The sequence below is a fragment of the Archocentrus centrarchus genome, chromosome 6 (assembly GCF_007364275.1).
Source record: "Archocentrus centrarchus isolate MPI-CPG fArcCen1 chromosome 6, fArcCen1, whole genome shotgun sequence".
NCBI classification, from domain to species: domain Eukaryota; kingdom Metazoa; phylum Chordata; class Actinopteri; order Cichliformes; family Cichlidae; genus Archocentrus; species Archocentrus centrarchus.
This window is the reverse complement of record NC_044351.1, coordinates 12879195-12907191: the sequence shown is the minus strand read 5'-3', so window position 1 is coordinate 12907191 and position 27997 is coordinate 12879195. Positions and strand designations below refer to the sequence as shown.

Genomic DNA, 27997 nt, shown 5'->3' with positions numbered 1-27997 from the left:
TTTTTTCTCGAGGTGTAGCGACAAATCCCTGCTGTGCTCAGCTCCACCACACATTCATTTTAAATGTGGCGGTTTGCATCAGTGCTGCTGAAGTGACGACGTGGGAGGCGCAGCAAGGAGCCAGCTGTAGCTATATATTTATTTATTTATTTTTAGTTTTTTTTTTTTTTTTTTTACAATGACCTTTTCTTTATTTTGATGTTAATAGTGCGCGTTACATAAATACACTAGGAAAAACAATTAGGTTTGGGGAATTTTGAACGTCTAATTGGAAAACCTCAGTTGCGTATCAATTGTACGGTCAGTTACCATGGCAACAACTCTTTAAGCTGCAACGCTAGCTAAATTCACGACTGGTTCTTTGCATCGTCATAGTCTCATAAAAAAATCAGCTTACTCATGAAACCTTATCGTTAAAGGACTTGCTGGTGTAAGGTATGTGCCGTTAGTATGACAAGTAAGTTCTGCCGTCACCCAGCGCCTGGAAGTGCTCGGTGTTGCGTATTACCTTCTGATATGTGCAGTCGACTATTATAGCGTAAATGCGCGAAAGCCACCTAATTATATATACGTAGTGCTGGTTGCATGACACATTGTATTGGACGACACCGTGCAGCTCTCGGCTCGGTTTTAAAGGCTTCTAATCCGCTTTGAACGTCTTATTTTAGGGATGGGAGAGCCTGCTGTGGTAACCCTGCAGCACCAGATGAGCGGCAGGTAGTGACGTTGCTAAAGCAATGTTTTGGTGCCATATACAATGAAGAAGATATTCAACTTTACTAAGAAAAAGAAACACCCGTCAGGCACCCCTGACAGTGCAAGTGTGCTTTCTGTTGGCTATGACCTGAAAGACAAGGACCTCGGGAAGGTTCACAAGGCTGCCTTAGCGGGTGATTTGGCAAAGCTGAAGCAGTTGGCTAAGAAGAATGACATCAATCAACTTGACAAGGAGAACAGGTAAGTGAGATGAAAGCGTTAGTCACAGCCACGTGAACTGTGGAATGACTCTTCTCTCTCTTTTGCGCTTACATGAGACTATTGCTTTGCCAGACTAGTGTGCAGTATAAAATATTTTTGTATTTTCTGGGATGTGCCACTCATTTTAACTGTTAATGGAAAGCTGCCAGCTGTACAATGTACATGCCACTGCATTTTTTTCTTTTAGCCAATGTCAGAAATAAGTGGGTGCATTGAGTTAAGGAAGCAAGCACTTCTGTGAAGTAACTTTGAAAATAAATGTGGCTGCAGGAAGGAGCCAGCCAAGGTTTTAAAATATGTATAAAAATCTTTGGAACGGTCTTTGGAAGGGTTTTTATTGCTTGTATGTATACTAATTTTTCCATTACTGTTGCAGAACCGCACTGCATATCGCCTGTGCTAGTGGTCATGTTGAGGTGGTGCACTTCCTCGTTGAGAGCAAAGCCAAGCTTAACCTATGTGACAATCAAAATAGATCCGCCTTAATGAAGGTAATCCTGGATGATAGTGCTTCAAGACAGTGACTGTTAATCAACTTTAAAACATTCATAATTGTTTCCCTTGTTTCAGCTCAGTAATGTGAATTCTCCTGTATAACAGGCAGTGCAGGGCCAGCATGACAACTGTGTGAGCATACTGCTGGAAAATCATGTGGACCCTAACCTGGTGGACATCAATGGCAATACAGCACTACATTTAGCAGCAAACATCCCATCCGTCCCCACCGCTGTCCTGTTGCTGCAGCATGGGGCTCAAATCAATGCCCAGAACAAGGTGATTTTGTCTTTCTGTTGACCACATTGCAGTTTCTCTCCCTAAGGGCAGTCTTGAGTGTATATAGGGCTTGTGTCATACTACCAGATCTATTTGGATTATGAGTAGATTGAGTTAAGATGTCAGAGTTTGACCTGCTCATGTATAACATTAGGACAGGATGCTATTAATAATCACAGTTACACACCTACCTTTTTCTTCTGTGCAAAATCTAAATGTTTGCTGAGAGAAATTTGTAATGTGGCTGACATGTGTGCCACTTTTTGTAATTTATATTAAAATGGTTCAATGAGGTGTGGATATTCTGATGAGCACCATCCAGAGAAGGAGAGTTTTGACTCTAATCTACATTCTAGGAGGGTTTCACACCCTTAACTGTAGCCGTGCGAGAGAACCATATCGAGATGGCTCAGTTTCTCCTCAAGGAGACTGCTGATGTGAATTCTGTGGACCACGACCAAAGGTTAAGTGATGACACCTTTGATTATGTTAATATTGCTTAATCATTGTTGGACACAGCTGGACATGTTGCTGTTATTAATTTTTACCTGCAGGTCCCCATTAATGATAGCTGCTGGCAATGGAGAAATCAGTATGGTGAAGCTGCTCCTGCAGTTTGATGCAGATATCACACTAAAGGATACCAAAGGATGGTCAGCTGATGATTATGCAGTAATGAATGGGCATCATCCGTAAGCTGCACCTTTTTTTTTTTTTGCATTTATGCTCCTAAAGGGGTATTTCTTCTGTAATTTATGCATTTATGTGGCAGCTGAGTACAGAACTAAAACAGACAAAATAACCAAAGCCCACAAACAGGTTGTAATCATTTGTTTTTGAGGTTATTTTATTCACAGCAAATATTTCATGTTTCTCCTTTACTCTTAAATATTCTCACTGCAGATTTCACCCTTGCCATGACTGAATCATGTTAAAGGTTGTGGCGTTATGACATTTTGAGGGTCTTGTCTCTTTTGCAGCTGTTCCCTCCTGATCATAGAGCACGATACCCAGCGGACCGATAGGGCCTCCCTATCACATCAAGGTCTGAGCAACAAGAAGAATAAAATGCTGGGCAGTCCTTCTCAAGATGTTGAAGCAGGCTTCTCTTTGGGAGGACCAGCCACTGACAGAGACGGTAGAGAATTTAATTTATCACATCATAGTGACTGAAAATCATTATTATTGTGTCTATTAATTATTGACTTTGATCATTTTATTTATTCTTCATGCTTTACCTCTTGCCTGGATGTAGAGCATCGAGCAGATGAAGCAGGGAGAGGTATTGCTTTGCTTAGATGGAATTTGTTAGCAAAAAAATCTGTCAGTTTTTTTTTGCCCTTTAAAATTATTAACAGTCACAGGAATGAATATTCAGTGTAGTCACATTTTTCACATTTCCTTCTGCCTAGCAGGGCTGAAAAAATAAAATTCTCTTGCGATCCATTATCAAAACTGTGACGGCAATTTTTAAAAAATTTTTTTATTATAAATAGGCAGTCTAACTAGGTTGCCCTGAAAATTTCACTTGCACTATCGCAGTTTAATGATTTCTCATGTAAGCTAGTATCACTTCGAAAGGGTAAAGTGAAGAGAAGTTACAGAGAAGAAAAACAAACTCACAGGGATAAATCAGTGCAGAGTTTCCTCCGGGTTCCTCCCCTGTGGACCTCCTCCTACAGTCCAAAGACATGCAGTTACTGGGGTTAGGTTAATTGGTCACTCTAAATTGCCCATTGGTGTAAGTGTGAATGGTTGTCTGTCTCTATTAGCCCTGCGACAGGCTGGCAACCTGTACAGGGTGTACCCTGCCTCTCGCCCTATGATAGCTGGGATAGGCTCCAGCCCCCCCGTGACCCTGATCAGGATAAGAGGATGGATGGATGGATGGATGGATGGATGGATGGATGGATTTGATTCTGATGCGGCTGACCTAAAAATATGTTCTCCTGCTTTCTTTCAGATTTTGAAGACAATTCTCAGTCGGAGTCACTAAGCCGGTGAGCTAGATTCTTGTTGCTGTCTCAGTTTATACTTACAACTGACTTCCTTGCTGTGACCATTTTTCTTCTTCCTCCTTCTCCACTTCTTCAGTGTTTCAAAAAGGACTGCAGATGATTGGCCGACATCAGATGACGATGATGAATCTGTTGTAATCGAAAAGGTTGGTACTACTCATTCTTCTTGTTTGGTGTATTATTGTAATTTTGCCCTGACTTTCATTTGATTATCTGACTTTCAGAAACCACTGAAAGTAGACTTAAGCAAAATGATTGCATCTAAAAAGGGACAAGGTACCAAGAATCTTTAAGCCTTTTTTCATCCAGTAGTGTCTCTCCATAGTTTGTAGTTTTGGGTAGTAATCTTCTTTCCCTGCTTGCCGTGTAGCTTCAGCACTACCTGACGCATCGTTGACTGGCTCAGAATCTGAGTCTGAAAGTGAAAATAGAGTTCAGAGAATCCCGTCACTCCCGAAGGCTTTTTCATCCAGCAAAAGTCTCCAGCATCCAGTAGATCCCACTCCCATTTCCTTCCTTACCAGTCCATCCCAGATGACTTCCACTCCCCTTCCACACAACAGAAAGGTAAAATAATTGTCTTGGTGCTTTGTTACTTGCATCTATCTGACAGCATTTTCTCTTCTTCCCTAAAATCCTAAAACAAGCTGGCACTGCAGCTGAGCAGGAAGAAAGAAAACACTCCGAACAACCTTTGGGTTCTAAATTAAGATCAGACTCTCAAGATGGCAGCTCAGATGACTCTGAAGAGGAGGATGGAGAAGAAGAAGAAGAAGAAGAGGAGGAAGAAGAAGAAGAAGAGGAAGAAGAAGCAGATGAGGAGGAGGAGGAGGAGGAAGATGATGAAGAAGATTCTAATGAAGAGGAAGATGAAGATGATGAAGAAAGTGATGAAGGGGAAGAAGAAGAAGAGAATGGATCTGGAGAGGAGGATGATAGCAACTGTGTTGCTACTGTCAACCACAGCACTGCTGAATTTAAAGATCCTCCCATCATACATGGTGCTGACATCTCTTCCAACAGTGGAACTTTTCTTGAGGTTGTACATGAGAATGTAGATGCCTCAGAGAAAGATGCCAAAACAGAGGCTTTAAACGCTGACCTCATCTGCCCTGTTGGGACATCAAGCTTTCCTGTTCCAGCAGCATTAGATATAGTGGCGGATTGTGTTGTGTCAGCTATTCGGGTAGAGTCTAAATTTTCAGATGAAGATGAGAGCTTGGGAAAGGAATGTTTACGGTCATCAGATCAAAAAGGAATTTCTAACCAGGATTCAACAGGACATTGTGCAGAGACTCATTCAAAAGGTGAGGTTACGAAGGAAGAGTTTGAGCGGGAAACAGAAAAGGATGATGAAGACTCATGGAGCAATAAGCAGAATAGTGGTGAAGTAGTATGGAATGACAGTGATAATGAAGAGGACAGGCAGACGGGAAGATTTGGGGACAAACATTTGCTTGCTAATCAGACAACTGTATTACCTGATGTTGGTACAGAAAGTGCAGATAGTCTGTCTGATGCTAAAGATGATGCTGGATCGCACAAAAAGGTTTCTGAAGGAGAGAAACGCAGGTCGTCATGGGGTTCTTCATTAGAAGACAGTGACAGTGATATACCTAAGGTAAGCAATGAGATTCTTGATCAGAAAAGCAATGTTCAAGCACCAGAAGCAACGTCATTGCATTTAAAAAACACACTGCCTCAACCTAATGAAGAACATCCAGATAGCCCATGGGATTCTTCATCACCAGTAGCACTGTCTCCAAAATGTGTTTTACCTAAGCAAGTTATAGACAAGCACAAGTCATTGGTAGGACTAGGTTCAACAACCTCCTCTCAGTCTAAAAGCGAAGCGGTTGTAGATGAATTGGCGTGGGACTCCTCTGAAAACAAAGACCAAAATGATATTGGCTCTAACACTAAATGTGAAGTAGTCTCACCTGTTTTCAAAGCAAATGAGACTGGAGAGAAGCAAGGGGGTTCTCAGGAAGAAGAGGACAAAGAAAGTATTGAGAAAGAGTCGGATGACCCCTCCCCAGTACTCTCATCGGTGCCTGAGGATGAAACCAAAATTTTGGGGAATGATGAAGCCAAATCTAATGGTCAGTTTTCACAAGAGGAGGGAAAATTAGACTCAGAGAATGAAAAAGATGAAAGTTGCTGGGATGATGAAGATGAAAGTGATGAGGTAGAAAAGCAAGAGAAAATGACAATGAAGGATGATGAAGGAAAATTAGACTCAGAGAATGAAAAAGACGAAAGTTGCTGGGATGATGAAGATGAAAGTGATGAGGTAGAAAAGCAAGAGAATGTGACAATGAAGGATGATGAAGTTTTATGCAGTGGGGTCATCCAGAAGACGTCTAACCCTGCCAAGCTGCTGTCTCCAATGTCAAAGACCATGACTGCAATACAAAGGAAGTTAGCAGAAGAAGCTAAAAAAGATAATGAGAGTGATGGAGACAGTGAAATGGTTTCTGAGTCAATTATTGGTGACGATCTGCCTGCAGAGGATGTTCAGCTGGAAGAAGAGAAGCTGGTGGTTATTAAGCAATACAGTCTCTGCAAAGACGATGAGACAAGCGAGGACTCTGACAGCAAGATTCAGAAGCTGCAGTACGATTTTGCCAGTGCCGCAGTTAAAATGTCTGCAGTGGGAGATGATTCTGATAACACTTTTGATGGATGCTTTTGTGAAGGTAATGAGGCAGATGATGAACATGAGGCGAGGTTAACTGCATACGTTCCACTTGAAAACCAACCGGGAGTGTTGGCAGAGGACCTTAATGAAAAACCAATAACGGAAAAGATGTTTTCAAGCCGACCCACCAAAGATCATGCCACTTTTGGTCAGTGCAATGATTCAGATGTGAACACATTTTCAGATGAAGCTTTACCTCAGACTGACATTGATGATGTTGATGTCGACTCACCTGATGAGGCAGAAAACAAAGACATCATATGTTCTGGCATTCAGGTGAAACAAGAACATTTTTAGTTGTTGTGTCGGTGTTTGTTTGATTTAGCCTGGCTGCTAATTTGACCTCTATAGCTCGGCCAAGATCATTACCATAGTTATATTCTCATGTCGTTGTTCCTTGCCTAGTTTGTGTGTTCATTAGAGGTCCTCAGTGGACACATAGTCACAGTTAAATAGGTTTTAACATGCACGATTATGAATATTTCCTCTTTTTTTTTTTCTCACATAGAAGGAGGATTCCACTGAGGATGAGGACGAGGATGATGATGATGATGATGACAAAGAAGGGGAGCAAGATGAGGAGGAAGAAGGAGACATATCAGATGAGAATGATCAGCTCGAAGAAAGTGGAGAATCTCATGATGCCAACTTGCCTGTTCCCGAGGCCGAAGTTTCTACAGAGAATAAAAGGGGTGAGGAGCAGTTAATTTTTTACAGATGCAGCAACTGCGTGTGTGTCATGAAAATGTTGGTCCACATGAATTTACGGTATCAATCAAAAGTTTGGACGCACCTTCTCATTCAGTGTTTTTATTTTTTTTTTCCATACATTATAAATTAATACTGAAGTCAACCAGACTGTGAAGGAACACAAAAGGAATCATGTAGTGCTGAGCACTTGTTGGCTGCTTTGCCTTCACTTTGCAGTCCAGTTCATCCCAAACCATTTCACTTGGGTTTGGATCAGGTGATTGTGGAGGCCAGGTCATCTGATGCAACACTCCATCACCCTCTTTATTGATCAAATAGCCCTTGCATAGCCTGGGGGTGTGTTTGGGGTCATTGCCCTGTTGAAAAACAAATGGTGGTCCCACTAAGTGCAAACCAGATGGGATGGTATGTTGCTGCAGGAGGCTGTGGTAGCCATGTTGGTTAAGTGTGCCTTGGATTTTGAATAAATTGCCAACAGAGTCACCAGCAAAGTACCGCCATGCCATCACACTTCCTCCTTCATACTTTACTGTGGGAACTACCCATGTAGGAACCATCTGCTCACCTTTCCTGTGTCTTACAAAGACACGGTGTTTGCTCTAAGGCACCACTATCTTAACATTAGAAAGTTTGTTGAATGTGGCACCTCTTTAAAAATACCTAGGCATATGGATTCAAAAAAGTGGACTGTACATATTGATGCCCTATTTAAAAGGTTAAAATGGAAACTTTTTCATTTGTTTAAAAATGCTTTACATTTAAGCTGTAATGTGGTACAATTGAATGTTGAGGCCCATTAATGTAGTGCTGTCCACCAGCTATAACTCAGCCTGACATACAAAGTTTCCAGTCTTGCTGCTCATGTGCAGACTCGGTGGGTAAGAGACAGACACAACAGGGAGTTTGCCTCTGAGCACAGAGGATGTAACATAGGCTATACCAGCAGGAGAGCACTAATCACTGTTAACCTAGTTCACAAACAGGGATAATGATTTGGCCTGCTGTAATTACTGGACATTAGCAGACGGATGTAAGCTGAACAGGTAAAACTGTATTAAGTCATGTCCTTTACTTAATTCTATGTTCTGTGTTTGTTTATTGGACACATGTCTTTGGAGATTGGTGATTTCAGTGTGCCTTTGTGAGCTTGATGAATACGCAGACATGCTGCACAGGCTCGCTTTAATGAAGACTTCTGAGTTGGTGCTGGCAGATTCACATTATCAGCCATTGCTTGTCTTGGCCTTCATGCATTAATTATCTTGGAGTTAGTCTTGTGTTTCATGTGGTTGAATAAGTTATTTGTGTTGCTTTGCAGCAGAGACCCAATTCGGCACCCACTGTGTATGATTTCTTCTTGGTTAACTTCACTTGTGCTAAATCTGAATTAATTCCAAGTAACGGATGATTATCCGCTTTGAGGGACAAGCTCTTCACCTTCTGCTGCGCCACACACCAGAATTTTGTTGTGTTTTCACATAGTGTTAAACATCTGGACTAATGGGAAACTTCAGGCTGCATGGTGCAGGAAACGGCTTGTAGTCAGGTGCTGATTTAGGAAGAGCTTGATTTCCTTTTACTTAGTGTTCTATTGGCAGAGCACACATTTCCAGCTGAATCGGGTTCATTTAATTGTGGGAAGCTAAATTGTCATTGAGATTTAACTTGGATTAATTGTTCTGCCATAGATTTTTAGCTCAGCTGTTTCAAAGAAAAAGTCAAGCTCTTATCATAGCCTTGGCAGTGGCGGCGTCTGTTTCACAAAACCTTTGTGTATCATTGGCCATAACTCGAGAATGATGTCATCTAAGATGTTCAAATTCACACCAGAGCTGGATCTACTACAACTCTCAGATGAGTTTAAATCTCGCCAACTTTGACCTCAAGCTAAGGGTCAGAGGTCAGGTTTTCTCAAAATCGTGATAACTTGAGAATGATCTCACCTAGGATGTTCAAATTCACAGCATAGATGCATACTGTTCAAGCTGGACCCATCAGACTTCACATACTTCTACAATGACTTTACTATAACAGCCCCTACCACTTCTCCGTTATGCCGAGTTTTGGCGCCTGCTCAGCAGTGCTCTTGTTTTTTAATGTGAGCCTGTTTTTGCTATCAGAACTTCCCAAAAGGGAGAATTTTGTATCTCAGTGGTGCCTGTTTGGCTGAATAAAGGATGAATGCAGAAAACAAACAAAAAAACTACCACTAAGGTCTTATCTCACAGTTTTATAGGAAATGTGTTCCATAATTTACTGTTAATCCTTTAACAATGTTCCACCTCCTCACAGAGTTTTAATTTTAAAAAACATCAGCCTGGTAATTTTTGTGTAACTTTCCTGACAGACCCAGAAAATGAAATAAGCTGTTCCTAAAAGCTTTTTATTTCTGCTGCTAACCATCATTGTGATCACTCTAAATCTTTTGAATAGATTTCCTGTCTGAGCTGGGTCTAGAGAGGGGTGAGGATGACCAGAATTCATGGAGCTCTGAGGTACAGTAAAGATATATTTTGGAATACCAAGCAGCATCAGATGTTTGCCAAGCAGATTCTCACAGACCAGCCCTTATTTTTCAGTCCCTCTCTGAAAATATAAATGCACAGAAACAAGACTTAAATACCCAGAATCAAGAAGAGATCAAAGAGGGTAAGTCTACTTCATAAATTCCTTTACTTATTTTTTTTTTTTTTTCATATCATTCCAACCACCATTTCATGCTGCAAGAAAAAATATGTCTTTATTTGATCGTAATCACAAAAAAACTGCTTTTCTTTTCTGTCAGTTATGGTTCAAGCTTCAATATGATGTGGAATGTGCAGTGCAGTATATCTTGTGTCAATCAAAACAGCCTGTCCAACATTTTATTTATTTATTTTTTTACATTTCTTTTGTAGACTTGTTATATGTTCCCTCATTTGTAAGAGGGGATAGAGACAATAGGATGGCAGTGCTAGAGCCTCGGAGGAGTGTAGGCAGGCCAAGAGTCAGCCAGGGAGGGGGTATGAATGTCTTGATTTATGGGTCAGAGTATCAGCATGTTAACCATACCAGAGGCCTGACCTTCACCCCATAATCACAATAAGAGAATGCATGCAGCATACAGTGCTCCCTCCTGCCTGCAGCCCAGAAACAGCATTTTGCCAGATTAAATAGCTTCATAAGTTTTGGCTTAAATGTTATTAATCTTTGTTGATGCTGAACTTGTTTCCTGTACTGGGAGTTGAAATGCTTTTCTGATGCCTAAGCATGTGTGTTTATGCTAATTAACCATGAGCTCATTTGCATGGGAATGCTTTTTACAATGTTCTGACAAACACATCCAGCTTCATTAGAGCGTTTTTCGTGTTGAAGCAAGTGTAACCAACTTGTCTGTCTTCTTACAGTTGGAAGCAGCAGTAATGGTGATCTTGGAGGTGAACTTGCTGATGAATACAATAAAGTACAGAAAGAGGTAGGTTCAGACACTTATTATAAAAAAATAAAAGGATCTGTAATTCAGCTGAATCAGATAGTTATATTTTCCCTTTGTGCCAGACCGAGAGGGCAAAATGGGAACCGCTTAGTGTTTTAAGCAAACTTGAAGGAGATGTCAGCCGAAAAACAGGTGAATTTCTTACAATTAAAATAAAATAATTTTGTTAATGTGAAAACTTGTTGGAATTTAACACTGTGCTTTGCTTCACGTTCTCTAGATGTAATGGAAGAACTTGGTCTGGGTGATGTTGATGATCTGGAAGGTAAGATGTAACAAGGATTTATAGTATATACATTGTGGAATTTATTGAAATAAGATGATGATGGAACCAAGCCATCATTAACCATCAACAACCCTTTGAGGTCTGGATTCAAAATCAGTGTTCCCTTATTTTTTTGAGCAGTATAGTTGCTATTCACATGATGCACACTCTGCTACTTAACCCAATGCTGTATTACACTTAGATGTCAGCTCCCAATATTCATGTTCAGGAAGTCATTTGAAATTTTTAAGGTTTGTTCACACTGTATGGAAAGTGAGGTTTCACTTAGCATTGCTCACTTGTGTATAGTGACGTTGGAAGCCCCTAGCATCCAGTAGGATGAGGAGGAGTGCAAGCAATAGCTGTAATCAAGTTACAGTAACATATTTTCAGTATTTTCTATGAAGTCCTAAGATTTTTCCTTTCCTTTTTTTTTTTTTGTCTTGTCTCTATCTAAAAGCAAAGTTGACCCATATAACTCCAGCTGCCCTAAAAAGGGTAGCTCTGAGTTTAACGCTCAGTTTTCTTTCTTTCTTTGTTTTTCTCATTACATCTTTTGAAGCTCAAAAAGGAGGTCAGTAAAGATAAACAAGCTGATGAGATTGCCTGAACTATAAACAATTTTGTAGCTGTAATATCTTCCTTGAGACCGCAGTAATAGTTTTTTAGTGCAACAGCCCAGCCCTGAACTTTTCCATTGCCGTGTTTTCATAGGATGGGTGTGTACTGGTTCCCCCAGTGTAAACTATTATCTCATCTTCAACAACAGAATTAGCTTATTTTGTTCAGTGACACACAGCTTCTTGCATTAATTTCATAGATGTGTCAGACTGGGACTCAGCCAGTACTGCCAGTAAGGGAGCCCTCCCTGGCCACAGAGTGGCCTCCCCTGGAGTTGAGGAAATTCCAGAGTGCTCCAGTTCATCTGATAAGGAGCAGGACAAAGATGATATTCCTGCAGTGCCCCTAACTCATCAGAGGAGCATCAGCCCAGAAAAGAGACTGCTCAGCACACCCTCTCATTCTGTTCCCCAGCCACAACCTCGTGCACGGAAGATGGTGCCTGAGAAACTAGAAAGTAAAGAAGGTAACGTGTAGTCAGAACTCTGATGTCCTTTCTTAAACTTTCACTTGTATTGCATAAACATTAATAATGATAAAAAAATAGAATACTGACTTATTCTTCTTGGTGGTTTGCCTCTTTGTTCCAATTCAGAATCAGATTGGGAATCAGAAAACATAACATCTATCAAAACAGCTCAAACTGACAATCAGCTACCAAATATAGCTGAGCCTCCAGTAACAGTTAAACCAAGTAAGGCTCTTTGGTCTTTTTAGGCATGCCTTTCTTGTGTGTGTGTGTGTGTGTGTGTGTGTGTGTGTGTGTGTGTGTGTGTGTGTGTGTGTGTGTGTGTGTGTGTGTGTGTGTGTGTGTGTGTGTGTGCGCACCCTCTACTTTGTCTAATGCCTCTGTTTCTTCACCAGGTTCCCCTGACCTCTCAATGATGGAAAAAGACAGTGAAAATGGCACAGAGTTTGAAGACCAGCAACAAAAGGTGCGTAATCGTGGTAACATAAGCATCCCTGCTAATTCTTTATCTTGATTCATTTTAGTCTCAGACAAAAAAAAATGAGTACCAAGACATTCCTAATCAAAGGAAACAGAAATACATGATCAAATCTTTGGTTTTGGTCTAAGTAAATGAAGGGCATTTTCCATCCTTCTTTTCCAATGAGTTGCTGTTACAGATGATATACTACCTAATTTGAAATGGTGCCAGCAGCAGCATTATAGTGACACAGCATTATATCCAGTGATACAGCATAAGTCAGATGTGTTTTTTCGCTGGACATTTTAAGTGAAAGTATAAAATAACTGCTTAACACTTTAACCATAATTAAAGTAACTTAATCTTGTAACTCGTCAGGAGCTGGACAGTACTGTCATAATAAAACTGGGATGTTGTATTTTGGGTTAAGCTTTTTAACCAGCTGCTTAAAGTCCTCCTTTACCACCATGTAACTGTATCAGTAATTTCCATCCACTGTTTGCTCTTCCTGCCATATGGACTGCAGCTAGCAGGTACTCCATTGATGCTCACTGGAGTCATTTGTTTACATTTGAGTCGTCCATCACCAGCAGCTGCTATCTCCTCCTTCATAGCCCTACTCAATGGTGTGTTTTTGCCTCAAGTGGCAAAACAAATTTGTTGTGTCCATCTTTAGCAGGAACAGTTTTCTCTAACAGTGGTATCATGATATGAAATTTTTATATATTACATAAAAATTTAAAGTGGTATTATCACAGACAGCGTGTTATGATGCAGCCCTAAAATGCAATATATCCTAATCTCTAAAGATAGACCAAAACTTCCCAGTTTTTGTAGTTAATACTAGTTGCTAGCCTTAACTACACATCAGTATAGTTGCCATTTGTTGACAATGCAGCGGATTCTATTTGACTGACAGCTGCATATGCTTTCCTGACAACTTCTTTTTTTTTTTTTTTGACAAAATCACTTATTTCTGTTTCCAAGTCTAACAAAATAGGGTCAGTCAGGTTGTCAATATCCTAAATAATAATTTTGTAAATGTCAGTATTTTCTAGGATGAAATAAGAAGTATGAGGAATGAGAATGCACTGTTAAAATAACTGAATATTTTCTTGAATATTATGTCAAGTCTTGGTTTTTGCATTTTTGTCTTGTCTGTCCTGTGTTTTCTGTCCGCTCATGCCATCAAAGGAGAAAGATGACGCAGTAGATAGAAGTGAGTTAGACCTAAATAAATCTGACACTGGAAAAAAGGATAGTGAGTTTAGAGATTGGTGCAGTCCTGAAGAAAGCAGTGGTGTGGATGATGCCCCATGGGAAAAACGTTATGAGAAGCTCTGGGTAGAGGTGGAGAAAAGAGACGCAAAATCCACCTTCAAGAGTGTCGCAGGTGAATTAAAAGAAAAGTTTGGAGAACTGTTTAAATCAAGACTTTCAGCAGATGACGTTGCAGAAGAACAAGCCACAGCTGGGTCGACCTCTGCAGAAGAAGATTCAAGTGATGAAGAAGATGAGGAAATCATTGTGCGCCCTACTGCGAGAGCCAGAAGTACTGTCCTTCTCACCATACCTGAGCAGAGAGAGTCTGGACCAGAGGACTCTGTCCCAGAATCAAATGACAACTCCTTATGCGAGGACAGGATGCAGAAGTGTGGGCAGGCAGTTTGTGACAGCACCATTTGTCAGGAGCCTGAACAGCTCACTAGTAATGCTCTGGAGTCTCCTTTACCACATCTCAGCACAGCACAGGAAGAGAGCAACATAAATCGTACTACCAAAGCTGTTACAGATGGACCTCCAAGTCCCACGTGTGTCACTGACCATAGCTTGTTCTTAAAAGATGACAAAAAACAATGCACAGACCCCATCTTGAACAGTACAGCCGCTGGGCTAAATCAAACAGAGGAGAATACTGCAAGTTCAGAAGATGAGCTCAAGGAGTTTGCGGGATTTCAGCCTTCTTCACTAAGTAGGCATTCAGCATCTGTCCCCGGTGTTTCCGATGAGGACTTGGAAGAGGACCTGGAAAGGTTTAAACTTGAGGTAGGGATGCTGAGGATTGTCTTCCTCGATATGGAGAAAGAAAAGGCCCAACTTCAGAAAGAGGTAGAGGATGGCCGCCCCTTCATAGTTCCTTCTATTCCGACTCTTTCTCTTTTCTCATTTCATTCATGTACTTAACTTCCTTCTTTTACTCAGTTGTTTCAAAGCACCCAAAGTGACATTCATCTTAAACTTGCCTTTTTTTTTTTCCTTCTGTAACATTTTTGTTTTCCATGTTATATTTGTTTTCTGTGTCATTTCATGTAGAAGAAGTGATGTTGCATGTTTTTTCATAGATGTTTGTGTCACATTAACAAACCTTAAAAAGGCAGAATTGAACATTTGTTTGAATATCATTTTTCATTACACCCAAGAAGCATCTGGTACTGTTTTGTTGATTTGCCAAAGTTCAGTCTTGTGCTTTCTTTTGTAGTGTTGAGCTTTCTACTGTGCATGAGTCTTGCATGTATTTTTACATTAAATGACAGCTGTTGTATGAACTCTGTTTCTAGATGAAATTTGTGTAAATCTAGGCCTTCTTTGCACTAAAAAGAAGTGCTGTGTGATGACATGAAATGTTTTTCTTAGTTTGTTTGTTTCTTTTTATGCATGCTGTGCTGCCGTTAGTCTTTATGCTACATGCAGGGATGTCTTTAATAAGAGAATTATTGGATGAGGGTTATGTTTTGGCCAGCCTTTTGGGTGCTTGGTTGTTTTTCTGTGGAAAGAGATATGAACTGTATTTCTTTCTCTTTATTCAAAGTTGATGAAATTTTCTCAGTTTAGTTTCCATGAATTGCAATTCATGGAAAGTGTGTCTTTGTAATTAACTTAAAGGTGTTACGTCTCCAATGGGAAGGGTGGCACTAAATTATGTATGACAGAGTGAACAAGTACCTTCTCCAAAATTAATCTTAAAGGGCTGGCCTGAACCTGTTACAGTTAGAATGATTGTCTCAAGGCCAGTTATCAAATATTTATCCTTATTTTTGTTTCAGGTTGGCAAAGAGACAGCAGAAACTGAGGTTGAGGTGCAAAAATCAAGTGGGTTACCCGGTGGAATGGTATTGGGAGAAACTGGTACAGCGAAACCTGAGACCAGCTTAAGATGCATATCAAATCAAGCTGTAGCACTTGACCTGGAACAGCAGCGAGAGGCCACCATGAGGTATGCATCATTTTGCTTTGTAGGTTCACAGTTAGCTTTGCTAGATGTTAACAATTGCTCTCATCATTTCAAAACAGCCACAATCCTCTAATCAGATGATGTATGCAACTGATTTTATTTTGTAACCTATGGAGTACTTTGTAATCTTTTTAGTTTCATTTTTTTCTTTCAGCAGAAAGAGTCCAGTCTAAAGTTTCTTTCAGTGATTCTTTGTTTTATTTATTTTTTTTCCCAATAGCAGCATTTAAAAGTCAAAACTCACTGATTATCAGATTCATTGCTCTCCGTAGTACCAACAGGGCTCCAGTGCAATTTCATCTCCCAGTCCAGCAGATCTGCATTAGCAACAAACAAGAGAAGCGAGCTGTAGAGGAGACCTTACAGCTGGAGTTGGTCCGAGGGGCCCAGGGCAGCAGAGCCCCTCAGACCAACACGCATGTTAACGGAAATCCTCTCTCTGTGTTTGACGATGGCACTTTAAGTGAAGTGTCGGATGATGAAGGAAGGTATACATGCAGTATGCCACTCTTGTACATTTTTATCTCTGTCACTAACCTGTAAGGTGTGTTCAGACTGAATGCAAAATGAATAATACAGGCAGCACAACTGTGTATGTAGTCATGTTAAGTATTGAGTAGACGTGATCTGTCAAATATTCACTCTAGAAACAGAAACTGAAGGTTTCTTAGTTTAGGTCGAACTTGTAGTACTTCACATAATGAATGAACTGAAGGGAGATGGGAAAAAGCAGAGAACCAGAAAAGAGGCACTATTTAAGTTGTTGACAAGTTATGAGATCATGTTTGAGCATTAATGGTTCCTTACAAATAAACCATTTCTGTGATGCTCAAGCGGTCAGAGTTGCTTGAATAAACTTGGGCTGAAATACATTTTGCTTTAAGTCTGAGCAAAGCTTTACAACATTGGAGCTTGGTGATGATTAGCATGCAGGTTTTCTTTATTCTTTTCCCTCTTAGAAATTTGCGTGACTAACCGCTGGTTTCCCAAAACTGAATAGTATACTGCATTATACCATATACACTTCCAATAACTTCTCATAGCTCAATAATGTGCACATTAGTTTTCTGAATTACTTGATTTTCTTCTTCTTTGTGTTGCTCGGCTCAGTTTGGCAACCAGTGGACAAAAGAAAGACAAGGTAAGACAGCAGTTCTATTGGATGAACTGGATGGACGTTTGAATACACTGAACAGAAAATGAGTAATGTTAAGGTTGCTTATTGTTTCCATATTCAGGACCCTGACGAAGTGGGAATGGCAGAGGATTTTGATGAACTCACTCAGTCCTCAGACACAGCCACAGATGACATTGATTCACCCACTGCAGGCTACCGTCACGCATCCCTCCTCATTCAGAAGCTGGACTCAGCTACTTTGGGTACTGAGTCACCTTTTCGAAATACAAAATAAGTGATTAATCTTGCTTTTTTTTAAGGAATTTGTAACTGCAAATTATTTGTATATATTCTGCCTTTGAAAGCAAGGTCTGGTATGTGCTGTGAATATAATGAAACTTGAAAGGTTCCCATACAGCCCCTCTCTGCTGTGTCTCACAGACTCAACAAGCATAGTGAAGCTGCAGAACATTTTCCATGAATATGAACGCTCCATCCAGAAGGCAAGGAGTCGCCATGGGTATCTGACCGATAAAGTGACCCAGCTGGAAACAGAGAGGGCAGAGCTGAAGAGCTCTTTGGAGGACATTAAAGACACTAAGTCTGCCTTAGAGCGGCTTCAGTTGGAATTACAGACTGAAGTTACAAACCTCAAGTAAGAAATAAGTCCTTTACATTGTGTTTCTTTTCTTTCATATTGTTGTGCATCCTGTCTTTGTCCTCTCTGGTACCACGTTGAGTTTAGCCTCTTTTAGCTTTTTAAAATAAAACAACACCCACTTAATTGGTCAATGCTATCTCAAGGGAGGGGAATGCAAAAGAAATGAAAATGAGAAAAAGTGGTCACCTGACCCAGATGGGTCCATTGTTCTTTCTTTTAGCACATGTCACACACCGCTACAATTTCTCTATTTTCATCCAGTTACTGACCTACAGAAAAATGTCCCTGATGTCCTGCGGGCAAAATTGTACCATGATGGAATTGCGTAGGCATACTGCCTGGCATACGAGGCAGGCAGGGCACAAAGTTAGCATGTAGTAAACAATCTGATGCTAAGTTTGAACTTCAGCATGGGTAAAAGCATTGAATTGTTGCCATATGACTGGCTGATTAGATATTTGTGTTAACAAGCAGTTGAACCGGTATACCTAATGAAGTGGCCAGTGAGTATAGTAGAGCAAAGCAACGTCTCTGATCTGATAGCTCTGGTCGCAGTGGTATAGTTTACAAATTTAGGTGCACAGTGGGTGTATCTCCCCCTACAGTGGGCACCCTGACAGAGAAGCACGTTGCAACAGTGCTAACCTCTCTCATCTTTCACAAGCAGCAAGGTGAGGAAGGAGGTTTTGTATGTTTGTGCTTGCAGGACCTTTGTGTGTGTACTTGTAAGGATGAGGATCACTTTAGGATAATTATATGATTGTTTTTTGTTTTGTTTTGTTTTGTTTTACTTGAAACAACATTGACAACTTTATGGATCTTTATAATCTTCTTTATGTTTATTTTGATATATTGCCTTGACCTTTCTGTCTTGCACATTGTACAGATTTCAGCTGAAACAGGAACAGGAGAATCATGGCCACACCACCATGAAGTACAATACCGGTAGAGATAAGCTGAGGAGGATGGAGGAGCAGCATCAGTTAGAGATTCAGGAGAGACAGAAGGTACACAGGAACCTGGAGCTGGAGATGAGAACACTGGTCAACAATATGAAACGGGTACTATTCTTAAATATCTTTTTTTTTTTCTATGAAAATGTGCAGCAGTTTGTTTTCATTGTATTATTCATTGGTTTTATTACTTTTGTCATCATTAAATCATTTGTAGTTACTGTTTAGATCATTATACAGTCATGTGAAAAAGAAGGTACACACTCTTTCAGTTCTAAGATTTTACATATCGGGACAAAGCAGAAATGAATTCAGTCCTTACCAGGTCTTAAAAATAGCTAAATTTCTCAGATGAAAACACATGACCATGACCAAACCATGTTTTTTGTTTATTTAACAAAAAACTAAACCAAAATGCAGAAGCAGTGTGTGAAATTAAGCACACCTCATGATTCAGTCGCTTCTGTTGTTACATGACTTGATTATATGTCCTCTGTCTAGCTTGAAGAGGTTCACAGCGAGACCCAGAGACTGCTGGCTCAGGAGCGCAGTGCACGCACCCTGCAGGAGAATCTTCTGAGCAGCCATCTGAGGAAGCAACAAGAGATGGAAGAGGAAAACAAAAGAAACATGAGCAAAAGCAATGAAGTAATCATCACAGACAGTTCTCAATTATTTTAGAATTTGTTTTTTGGTTTAAACTTTGATGTTATGGTAGTTAAAAAATTCAGATGTAGTAGGGTTTTAAAATATACTTAATACATTTTGAAATCAGGGCTGTATAGAAAACCCATCAACTCATTCCCTAATGTCCACAGGTCTTGTCTCAGCTCACTGAAGCCAGTGACAGGGAGAGAGAGTTACTGCAGCAGACTGCTACCTTACAGGAGCAGCTCACCATCCTGAGGACAGACTTTGAGCGTTTGCAGTCTCAAAGCAGTCTCAAAGAGAGCCACATTACAGAGGAGAACGAGGCGCTTAAAGAAGAGCTCGAAGAGACACGGCGAGAGCTCAAACTTAACAGCGAAGCCGTCGCCCAAGCTGTTTTCAACTGCAATAACCAGCTGACCACCCTTAAATCTGACTTGGCGATAACAACAACCCGTCTGGAAAATGAACGTCAGATTCGCGAAACACTGGAGGAGGAGGTTGAGTCAACTCGCACCCGTCTGGCTGGAGCAATAAAGGAAGCTGAGCTTTGCCTGGCAGCTAAGTCAGAAACAGAAAAGGCTCTGCTCTGGGAGAAAGAGGAACATCAGCGTCTCCGAGACAGACTCACTGGTGAGTAGTATTGGGTTGCTTGGTTCTGATTAAAGCGTGGATATCTCCAAGCTCAAGATTTTTATAAATCAGGTTTTTTTTCAAAATGCACACTTGGTGAACTAGGCAAGTAATTTATGCTTTCTTTCAGGCTCATTCTATTTGTAGAACCATGAAAGCTACTTTCATGGCACACTGGTTTGCAAATGCAGAATGTGGCTGTTGCCATAAAACTCAGGTTTTAGTAATAGCCAGCTCTTTCAGAAACTCTAAACCAGTAACAATGAAACTGAGTGGCTGTAAGAGGACTTGCTCTTTCTTTCCTGTCCAGTCTTATCTTGTGCATTTATTCCTAAAGGTGAAACAGCCAGTCAGCGTGAGGCAGTCAGCAGCCTGTCCCAGAAACTGGCCAAGGAAGAGTCCCGTGCAAACAGCATGGAAAATGAAGTTCATCGGGTCACAATGCAGCTGACAGAGAAGGGCGTACTGCTGGAAGTGCTACAGCGCGAAAAGGAACAGGCAGCCGCACGCGCCAAGGAGCTAGAAGCGGCTCTGCAGGCTGAGAGGGAGCTGGTCGGCCGTACTGGAGCACGTCAGGAGGCCGCACAAGAGCGGCTAGCTCAAGCGCAGAGTGAGGCCATGTTACTACGGCAACAGCTAGAAGAGGCCCAAAACAAAGGTGCTGCAAAGGAGCGTGCTGTGTCAGATGCCCAAGAGCGCTTTAGTGACATTTTGTCCAAGCTGCGCTCTGACTGTGAAGAGAGGGTACAGTTACTAGAAGACAGAAATAAGGAGCTTGCCAGTAAGTCGGCGGATCTTCGCGATCAGGTCTACAAGTTAGAGGAAGAGAAGAATGAAAGAGAGGTAAGATGCAGACTAAGAAGATTACCCAACTATCCCTCCAGACCTACTTTCAGCCTTTCTTCCACATGTCAGTTAAGGGTGTCCTTTCTCTGAATGCTGTTCAGACTAGTCTGAGGCAGCTGCAGCAGGAACTCGCTGACTCACTCAAGAAGTTGTCAATGAGCGAAGCCTCTCTGGAGGTCAACACCCGCTATCGCAATGACCTGGAAAAAGAGAAGGCTCGGCTCCTCAAAGACCTGGACAGGCTCAAAGGAAAGGTATTGGTGGGAAATGGGGCCACCTCAACTTCTCCTGAAATTAGATGGAATGTTATCATTATTTTTAGGGAATAGGGCAATAAATCATGATCAGGAATAACCTTCACCTTTGTACATTCACTGTGAAGATCATTGCTGTTAACACTACTGATGATGCGGTCTCTGTCACGCAGCTAGAGGAAAGTGAAGATCATTATGTGCAGGCAGAGAGACGGATCATCAGCCTGAAGAGCAGTTTGGAAGAAAGGGAAAAGGAACTCTCCACTTCTGCTCAGAAACTCCAGGAGGCGCTGTCTACCTCAGCAGCTTCTGACACCACAATCAAACAGTTGGAGGAAGCTGTGCAAAGGTACGTACAAGCACATGCCATCCAGACATGCACTTGGGTTTTCAATAGATATCACATATACAAAAATCATATGGAATAATTTATTATAGAGCCAAGCCAATCTTATAACACATAAATAAATATGTTGGATATTATTCTGTAATTATGTGTGATAGAAACATCTTCAGCCATATCTCTAGGAATGTATATAGAATATGAGTCTCTCTCTAATGTCACTTGAGGCTGGAGATTGAGAATGCCAGACTAGAAGCTGCTGCAAAACAACAGTCCAACAAAATCGATGCACTGCAGAAAGGGGCTCAGGAAGCTGCAGTGGTGAGTAGTGAAAACTCTGACTCATTACCTTTACACACAATGTCTTCATAATTTGCCATATTTACTAGTTTTGGCAGCTAAACGACACAACACAAAGTTTTGCAATGCACTTATGATGCCAAATAACTGACTTTACCTTATGTAGTCATTGCTATATTTTAAGGTTTGCAATCTTTTTCCAGCTATCTGACTGCTCACCTGGAGGAGGGGTTAGTATTGTGGATGTAGCCCTAGCTTATCTTCTGTGGAATTATATTTTATATTTTCCAAACTAATATACAGTACATTGCAAAAAAATCATTCTTTAGTGCTTTATGGGGATTCCTGCTAGACTAGGAATCCAGAAATAGGGAAGTGGGGAAGAAATATATTTGGTTCTGTTTGTTTTTTTTCTTATTGACCTAAAAATAAAGTTTTCTCCCTGAAGTGTGATCTCGGTGTGGGGTTTTTCCACTCTTTCTTGTCTTGGGTTGCATGATGCATGTTACTTCCTTTAGTTTTCTTCTTCCCAAAATGATGAGCAAAAACGTAACAGCAGTGTCACCAACAACAAAAAAATCCATCTTTATTTTCTGTTTATGAAGCTTGTCTTATTTCTGTAGGTTCGAAGTCATTTGGAGGACTTGGTTACGAACCTCCAAAGCAGTAAGATGACTTTGGAAGACCAACTCAATAGAGAGGTTGGTGGCATGTTTCTTTTCCATTTGGCTTTTTATGTTTTAATCTAGTCCTGTTTTTAAAGTCTTAAGTGAAAGTATGTTAAATTAAAAATGGCCCCGTTTGACAAATTAATCCACGTTTTAAATCAAATTCTGATTCAAAACATGGATCAGGAAAACCAAGAAAAGAAACCATCTTAATTTATGCTTGCATCAGAACAACTCGCAGATAAGATGAGGAGCTAGCTGAAATTTGATATGGAAACAGGCAGATTGGAACTCCTTTTTTTTCCCTCCTTCTTATCTTTATATATATTTATTCTTTAGGTCCAGAAGCAAAGCTTGCTCTCTCATACAGCCCAGGATTCTCAGGCCCTGTGGGAGGAGGAGCTGAAGAGCCGCTCTAAGTTAGGACTGCGATTGGCAGAACTTGAAAAGGAAAAAGGAGAACTGAACACCCAGGTGAGCAAACTGACACCTCCATACACAGGCTAATGTTATGACTACAAATGGAGATTTGGTTGTCAGGAGTTATCTGGCTGCTGCCTGTGTTCCAGATGGAGATAGAAAAGAAGAAAGCCAAGAAAATAGCAGAGCAGAAGAAAAGTGTAGACACGCGTCTGGATCAAGAGATAAAGAGAAACACCGAGCTTCAAAAAGAAATGTACAGGTGACTCCTGACTTTCTCCTCATGCCCTCCTCACCTTTGGCAGTACCACCTTGTGGTGTTTAGGTACACCTAGGATCCAGTAGAGGGCAGCCTTTCCTTGCTTTTGTGACTGTGGTGCACCAGTGTCTGTATCTTCTGTAAGGATGTGCTTTTTTTTAATTTTCAGAAGAAGTTTTTGTTTTATAGTGAGACTTTCTCTGTATCCAGTTATTTATATTTTGTGTTTAACTTACTTGTGTCAGTTTTTTGCTGCTATTTTTTTTTTTTATTATCTGATGTTGAGAAAACACATAATTTTACATAAAACTGTAGCTTGTCTATATGTCTGTAAGATACATTTAATTTACCTTTGTCTTTATGCATTTAAGGCTGCGAACCTTATTGAAGACTGCAAAGAAGAAACTGCGAGATCAAGACGCTGGTGGTGCTGAATTTGGTTCTCCCATGAGCAGTCTGCGGATGGATCTGGGCAGACACGGCCACACTGAGGGGCCCTTGGGACGAATGAAAGACAGGGTTTGTCCATCTGATGCAGCAGATTTAAACCTCTCCAGTATTACCCAATGTCTTAATAAAATAGTGCATGTGGAGACAATTTAAGTCTCTTATGTGTAGCTTTATATATCAGTTGTCAGACCTTGGCTTCAAGCATTTCCTTTGTCCTCAGGTGGATGATTTGCAGGTGCAGCTGGAGAAGGAATCATCTCGTCGCAGCCAGCTAGAGAAGTTGAATGAGGAGCTTAAGAATCAGGTGGCTTCCCTGAAGAGCATGGGCCACAGTAATGACTTGCTGGAGAGGAGTAAGAGGCAGTTGGAGGAAGAGGTACTGGACCTAAGACGCCGGATGGAGGCCGCTCAGGCGGAGCAGAGCCATGTGGAGCTGTACCGGCGTAATGCAGAGGAAAGGGCCCGGCAGGAGATACAACAGAAGCTGGAGCAGGTCAACCTATTCCTCCAGGTAAAAAGCTACAGCGTGCACAACTGGGACACAAATATAAAATAAACCTAAAAAGAAAACAACATGCACATACTAAAATCACAATTACTGATAATAATAATAATTTAACTAGTGTGTGCATGGTGTATGCATATGGTTGCTGTGGGCACTCTGCGTGTGCCTATTAACCAGGTTTCAAAAAGGTGAGAGATGCTTTGCAAATAAAAAGAAGAAGAAGAAGAAGAAACAGCCTTTATTGTCCCACAGAGGGGAAATTTGGGTGTAACAGCAGCCGCAGTTATTATAAATATAAATAAAGATATAATAATTCACACTATTAAGAAAAGAATATATGTAAAATCAACAAACAATATTAACCTTAATACTACTAATAATAATAATAACACTATATACAATGTACATGAAGAGTGAAGAGTGTTATGATTTTCAAATTTTCAAAATTTTCAAATCCAATATTTAATTAAAAAATTGTAAAAAACGACTTGGCTGTTTGTTTCCCAGTCCCAGGCAGCATCCCAGGAAGCACTCGATCAGATTAAGGCTGCCAATGAGGCTAACCTGCGCTCTCAGCTGGAGCAGAGGATCCGGGAGCTGGAGGGGGAATTGGGGCGGGCCCGCACCTCCCAGCAGGAGAGCCTTAATCAAAGAGACTCCACACACACAGAGCTTGAGAGATACCGCCAACTCTACACAGAGGAACTGCGCCTACGCAAGTCCCTAGCTGCTAAACTAGACAGGTCAGAATACCTCACCTGTTGTTCCATAGGAGACTCTGCAAAACCAGTGTTTGTGTCTCAAAGATGAACTATCTTGGAGCAAGTCATTTAATCAGTAGGTGCAGTAGACTAGTGTGATCAGGCAGGCAGATTTTAATTTGTTGTTTTCCGTCCACAGGGCCAACAGTCGGCTCACGGAAGCCAATTCCAAGTTGCTCAATGAGCGCAGCAGGTCTCTGATCACAAACGGTAGCCTTGGAGGGCCATCACTGGACATGAGCTCTTTGGCTTCACCAGCCAACTATGGGGCCACACTGGGGCCCCTCAACAGGAGTCTTGGCCTGGGACTCTCCCTCCTCAACCCTGTGACTGAGGGCCAGAACAGCAGGGTGGAGGACTATCTAGCCAAGGTCTGCACAGTCATTAATTGGCACACTCACTCACTCATGGCAGTTGCAGAGAATTATTCCCTCTGTGGGCTAGTTTCTCTATACTGATCCATTTAATTTTCATAGTGTCACAGTGTTCATGGTGTTGTTTTGTAACTAACAGCATTCAGAAATGTTGCTTTTGCACAGCTTAGTGTGTTGTTACGTTGTCATAACTGCAGAGATCATCTCTGGGCATTTAGGCATTACATCTCAAGTGTTTTAGATTGAGAGAAAATATTCCTACAAAACTGAAGTTATTTAAAATATTTTCCTCTCTTCCTTTCAGTCCTCTTCTTCCTCCTGTATGATTTATCTATCTCTAGTTACTGTAGAAGTACTTTACATCTAACCTGTCTTCTATTTCTCGCTCTTTTAGCTTCTAGCTCAAAAGTCTGTCTCTCACTTCTCCTCTCTTCAACCAGACTCATAACCAGGTGTGTAGATGTGTTTAGCCCAGTCTGATTGGCTGCTTTTTTTCCTCTATCTTGCTCATGGGCTGGCTAACCCCAAACATTGATGTTTGGGGTTAGCACAGGGAAAAATGGATATAAAATACAAAATCCACTTTCCCAGTGAAGGTACCTGTCCTTTGAAAGATTTCATAATTTGCCATTTAGTTGGAAAAAGAAAGTTCAGGTATTTTAAAATGATACTGTTCTATATAATTTCATCACAGCTATTTCTTGATCTGTCTTTCAAAATTGATCTTTTTTTTTTTTAACTAAAATAATATATTAAAAGTATATCACTAGTGTTGCAATATAAGGCTTAATGGGCTTAAATGTTAAGGTTTCACAAAAATGAGAAAAAAAATCATACATAGAATTTTACTTGTGAAATGTGAATGAACTGCAGGTTTTTGCATTGTGCAGATAGTTGTGTGCAGTAACTAAATATGCCAGCAGAAGTCTTAAACCTTAAAGCTTTCAGTGGAGCTTCTCTGTGCTCTTCAGTTGTCTAATAGAGTAGAGATGATGTGGCTCTTTATTTCATAAGTTTTCATTTAAAAATCAAATGTTCAATTATACATCATTCCATTATAAGCAGGTGATAGAGGACAGAAATGGCAATCAGGCTCAAAGAAATAATCAGTCTTAATAAGATGTGCCAATTTGTTGTCTGACACAACGACACACTAACAATTGTATTTAAATTTAAGGCATGACAAGCATAAATATCACCATCATAGATACCATAGCTGGTATAAAACACGGATGTAGAGAAATAATAAGGCCATGTGGAAGTGGCTAAAAACCTGCATTCTATCTCAAGGCCACCAGATAGCGATATACTTCGAGACCTATAGAAGTCTATGGGAAAACTGCTCTCTGTCTTCACCACTGTTAGCACTTTCCTGCTGAGTTTATTGGCTCAGTTACTCATTTTAGATCATCCTATATAAAAAATTAAGTATTTTGTAAATTTTGGCCATACCATATTTCAAAATAGACTATTATCTGAAGTACGAAACGGCGCTCATTGGCTAACGACCTGTCAGTCACAAGGCATTAGCAAATGAGCATCCGGTATCACAATCAGACCCGCCTCTCCTCATCACAGTCGTTTTTTTTGCAACCAACATGGCAACGACAGAAATGCTCACGTTGAGGCTTCAAAACAGGAGTTCACAATCCAGTGGTCGACATCACTGTAGTTACATCCATCTTTTATACTATCTATGGATACAGCACCTAAAAGGTTTTATATGCTTTGGCTCCACAACAAAAAATGTGCCAAAAAAATTAAAAGAAAGCTTAATTTAGTTAGATATTAGAAAATGAGTTGTTGACAATGAAATTCATTCCTTGTATCATTAGGAGCATTATTGCCAGTCACACAGGCCTAGACACCAGTCAGCGGCCCCCCTGGCAGCATTCATTAGGGAAAAATGTGTATTCTCCGACAGCAACCACCGAGAAAATTAAGAACTTACAGTATTTTCAGTTGTTTAGTAGTTGCTGGAGGTTGCAATGATTTTGGGATGCTAGGGGGTCACTGTCTGGTCTCTAGGCCCGTGTGACTGTGGCTTAAGGTAGAGCTTGCATGTTTGGCATGTTCTGCTGTGTTTCATTTACTATTCCTGATTTTCTTGCAGTGTTTTTCTACTTTTTAGTATTTGCAATATTGTATCATTGTGTTTAGTGGTAAAATTGTATTCATGTGTCTACACTTTCTTAAAATGTGTGAATACTTATTGTTAGCATGTCTTTTCTTTTTTTCCTTTTTTTCCAGATGCAGAGTGAGTTGGATAGGAACATATCACAGGAATTAAGCAAAGGTGAGTGCTCTGAAGCTAGAAATATGAGCAAGTACAATAGCATAGTCTCTTATTAATCAGTGGCTGCATATAGATGTAACTGTGCTGTCTTTGGTCCTCAGCCACAGCAGAGCTGGATGTTGCCTCATCTCGTATGTCCCCTGTGGGCTCTGCCTCCAGAGTGGAGCTGGACCCAGTTAGCAGAGCAACGCAACAGTACTTGGAAGTACTGAAGAAGAACTACAGTATATGATTTGACTGATTTCAGTCAAACTTCATATTTCATCCGTTAAAAACAAAGAGAATGTTCTTAATCTTTATCCTCTTTAATGAAAACATAATTAATGCACATTGCACTTAAAACCTCAGGAGCAAAGGACGAGTCATATATGTGATAAAAATTTATATATCTTGAAACATGGAAAGCATTTGAAACACACAATGGTAGTTTGTTTATTTGCATATATGTGTTGATGAGGGTGTACTTGTAAGCATTACTAAGAAACGAATATGCCATGATATTACATTTTTGGTACGTGCCATCAAATGGTGCAATATCTGTCTTACTTTAGTATTGTGTTTATTTTATTTATTCTTTTTTTATGAACATGATATACTTGAACAAGACAAGCTGGAATACTCTCCAGCTATAGAAACAGGGTGACTACACTCGCACAACTGTCATTTCAGCGTTTGGTTGGCTTGTTTTTAAGGTCACTAAGAGTGCAGCTTTTTCCTCCTCATTGCTTATTATAAATGCTGTAACAAAGTTGTACTAATTTGAACAATTGTGTAGTATTTTTGTGAAATATAATTAAAAATCTTC

At 40.5% G+C, this 27997-nt stretch overlaps 1 protein-coding gene across 1 annotated transcript; it reads left to right on the top strand.

Annotated features, from left to right (window-relative positions):
- Positions 1 to 199: 199 nt before the first annotated feature.
- ankrd26 (ankyrin repeat domain containing 26) lies at positions 200 to 27997 on the top strand. The gene is made up of 45 exons (XM_030730595.1): positions 200 to 435; positions 669 to 957; positions 1355 to 1469; positions 1579 to 1752; positions 2109 to 2215; positions 2307 to 2444; positions 2733 to 2890; positions 3008 to 3034; positions 3716 to 3752; positions 3847 to 3916; positions 3995 to 4046; positions 4418 to 5391; positions 6980 to 7163; positions 9616 to 9677; positions 9762 to 9831; positions 10569 to 10636; positions 10720 to 10789; positions 10878 to 10922; positions 11485 to 11496; positions 11743 to 12009; positions 12139 to 12237; positions 12408 to 12478; positions 13667 to 14581; positions 15517 to 15686; positions 15977 to 16192; positions 16815 to 16845; positions 16943 to 17084; positions 17263 to 17476; positions 18369 to 18543; positions 18937 to 19083; positions 19254 to 19716; positions 20054 to 20559; positions 20664 to 20816; positions 20990 to 21165; positions 21387 to 21480; positions 21663 to 21689; positions 22083 to 22160; positions 22467 to 22601; positions 22697 to 22809; positions 23178 to 23325; positions 23477 to 23767; positions 24269 to 24504; positions 24662 to 24893; positions 27147 to 27192; positions 27294 to 27997. The coding sequence occupies exons 2-45, from the start codon at positions 758 to 760 to the stop codon at positions 27422 to 27424; spliced, it is 7839 nt and encodes a 2612-aa protein (XP_030586455.1). The 5' UTR covers positions 200 to 435; positions 669 to 757; the 3' UTR covers positions 27425 to 27997.

What these genes read in the sequence shown, in the direction of transcription:
- ankrd26 (XM_030730595.1), top strand. Translation starts at nt 758, where the DNA reads ATGAAGAAGATATTCAACTTTACTAAGAAAAAGAAACACCCGTCAGGC. An exon ending in TCTGTGGACCACGACCAAAG is followed by an intron (nt 2,216 to 2,306) that starts GTTAAGTGATGA and finishes TTTTACCTGCAG; the next exon opens with GTCCCCATTAATGATAGCTG. An exon ending in CAGCGAGAGGCCACCATGAG is followed by an intron (nt 15,687 to 15,976) that starts GTATGCATCATT and finishes TGCTCTCCGTAG; the next exon opens with TACCAACAGGGCTCCAGTGC.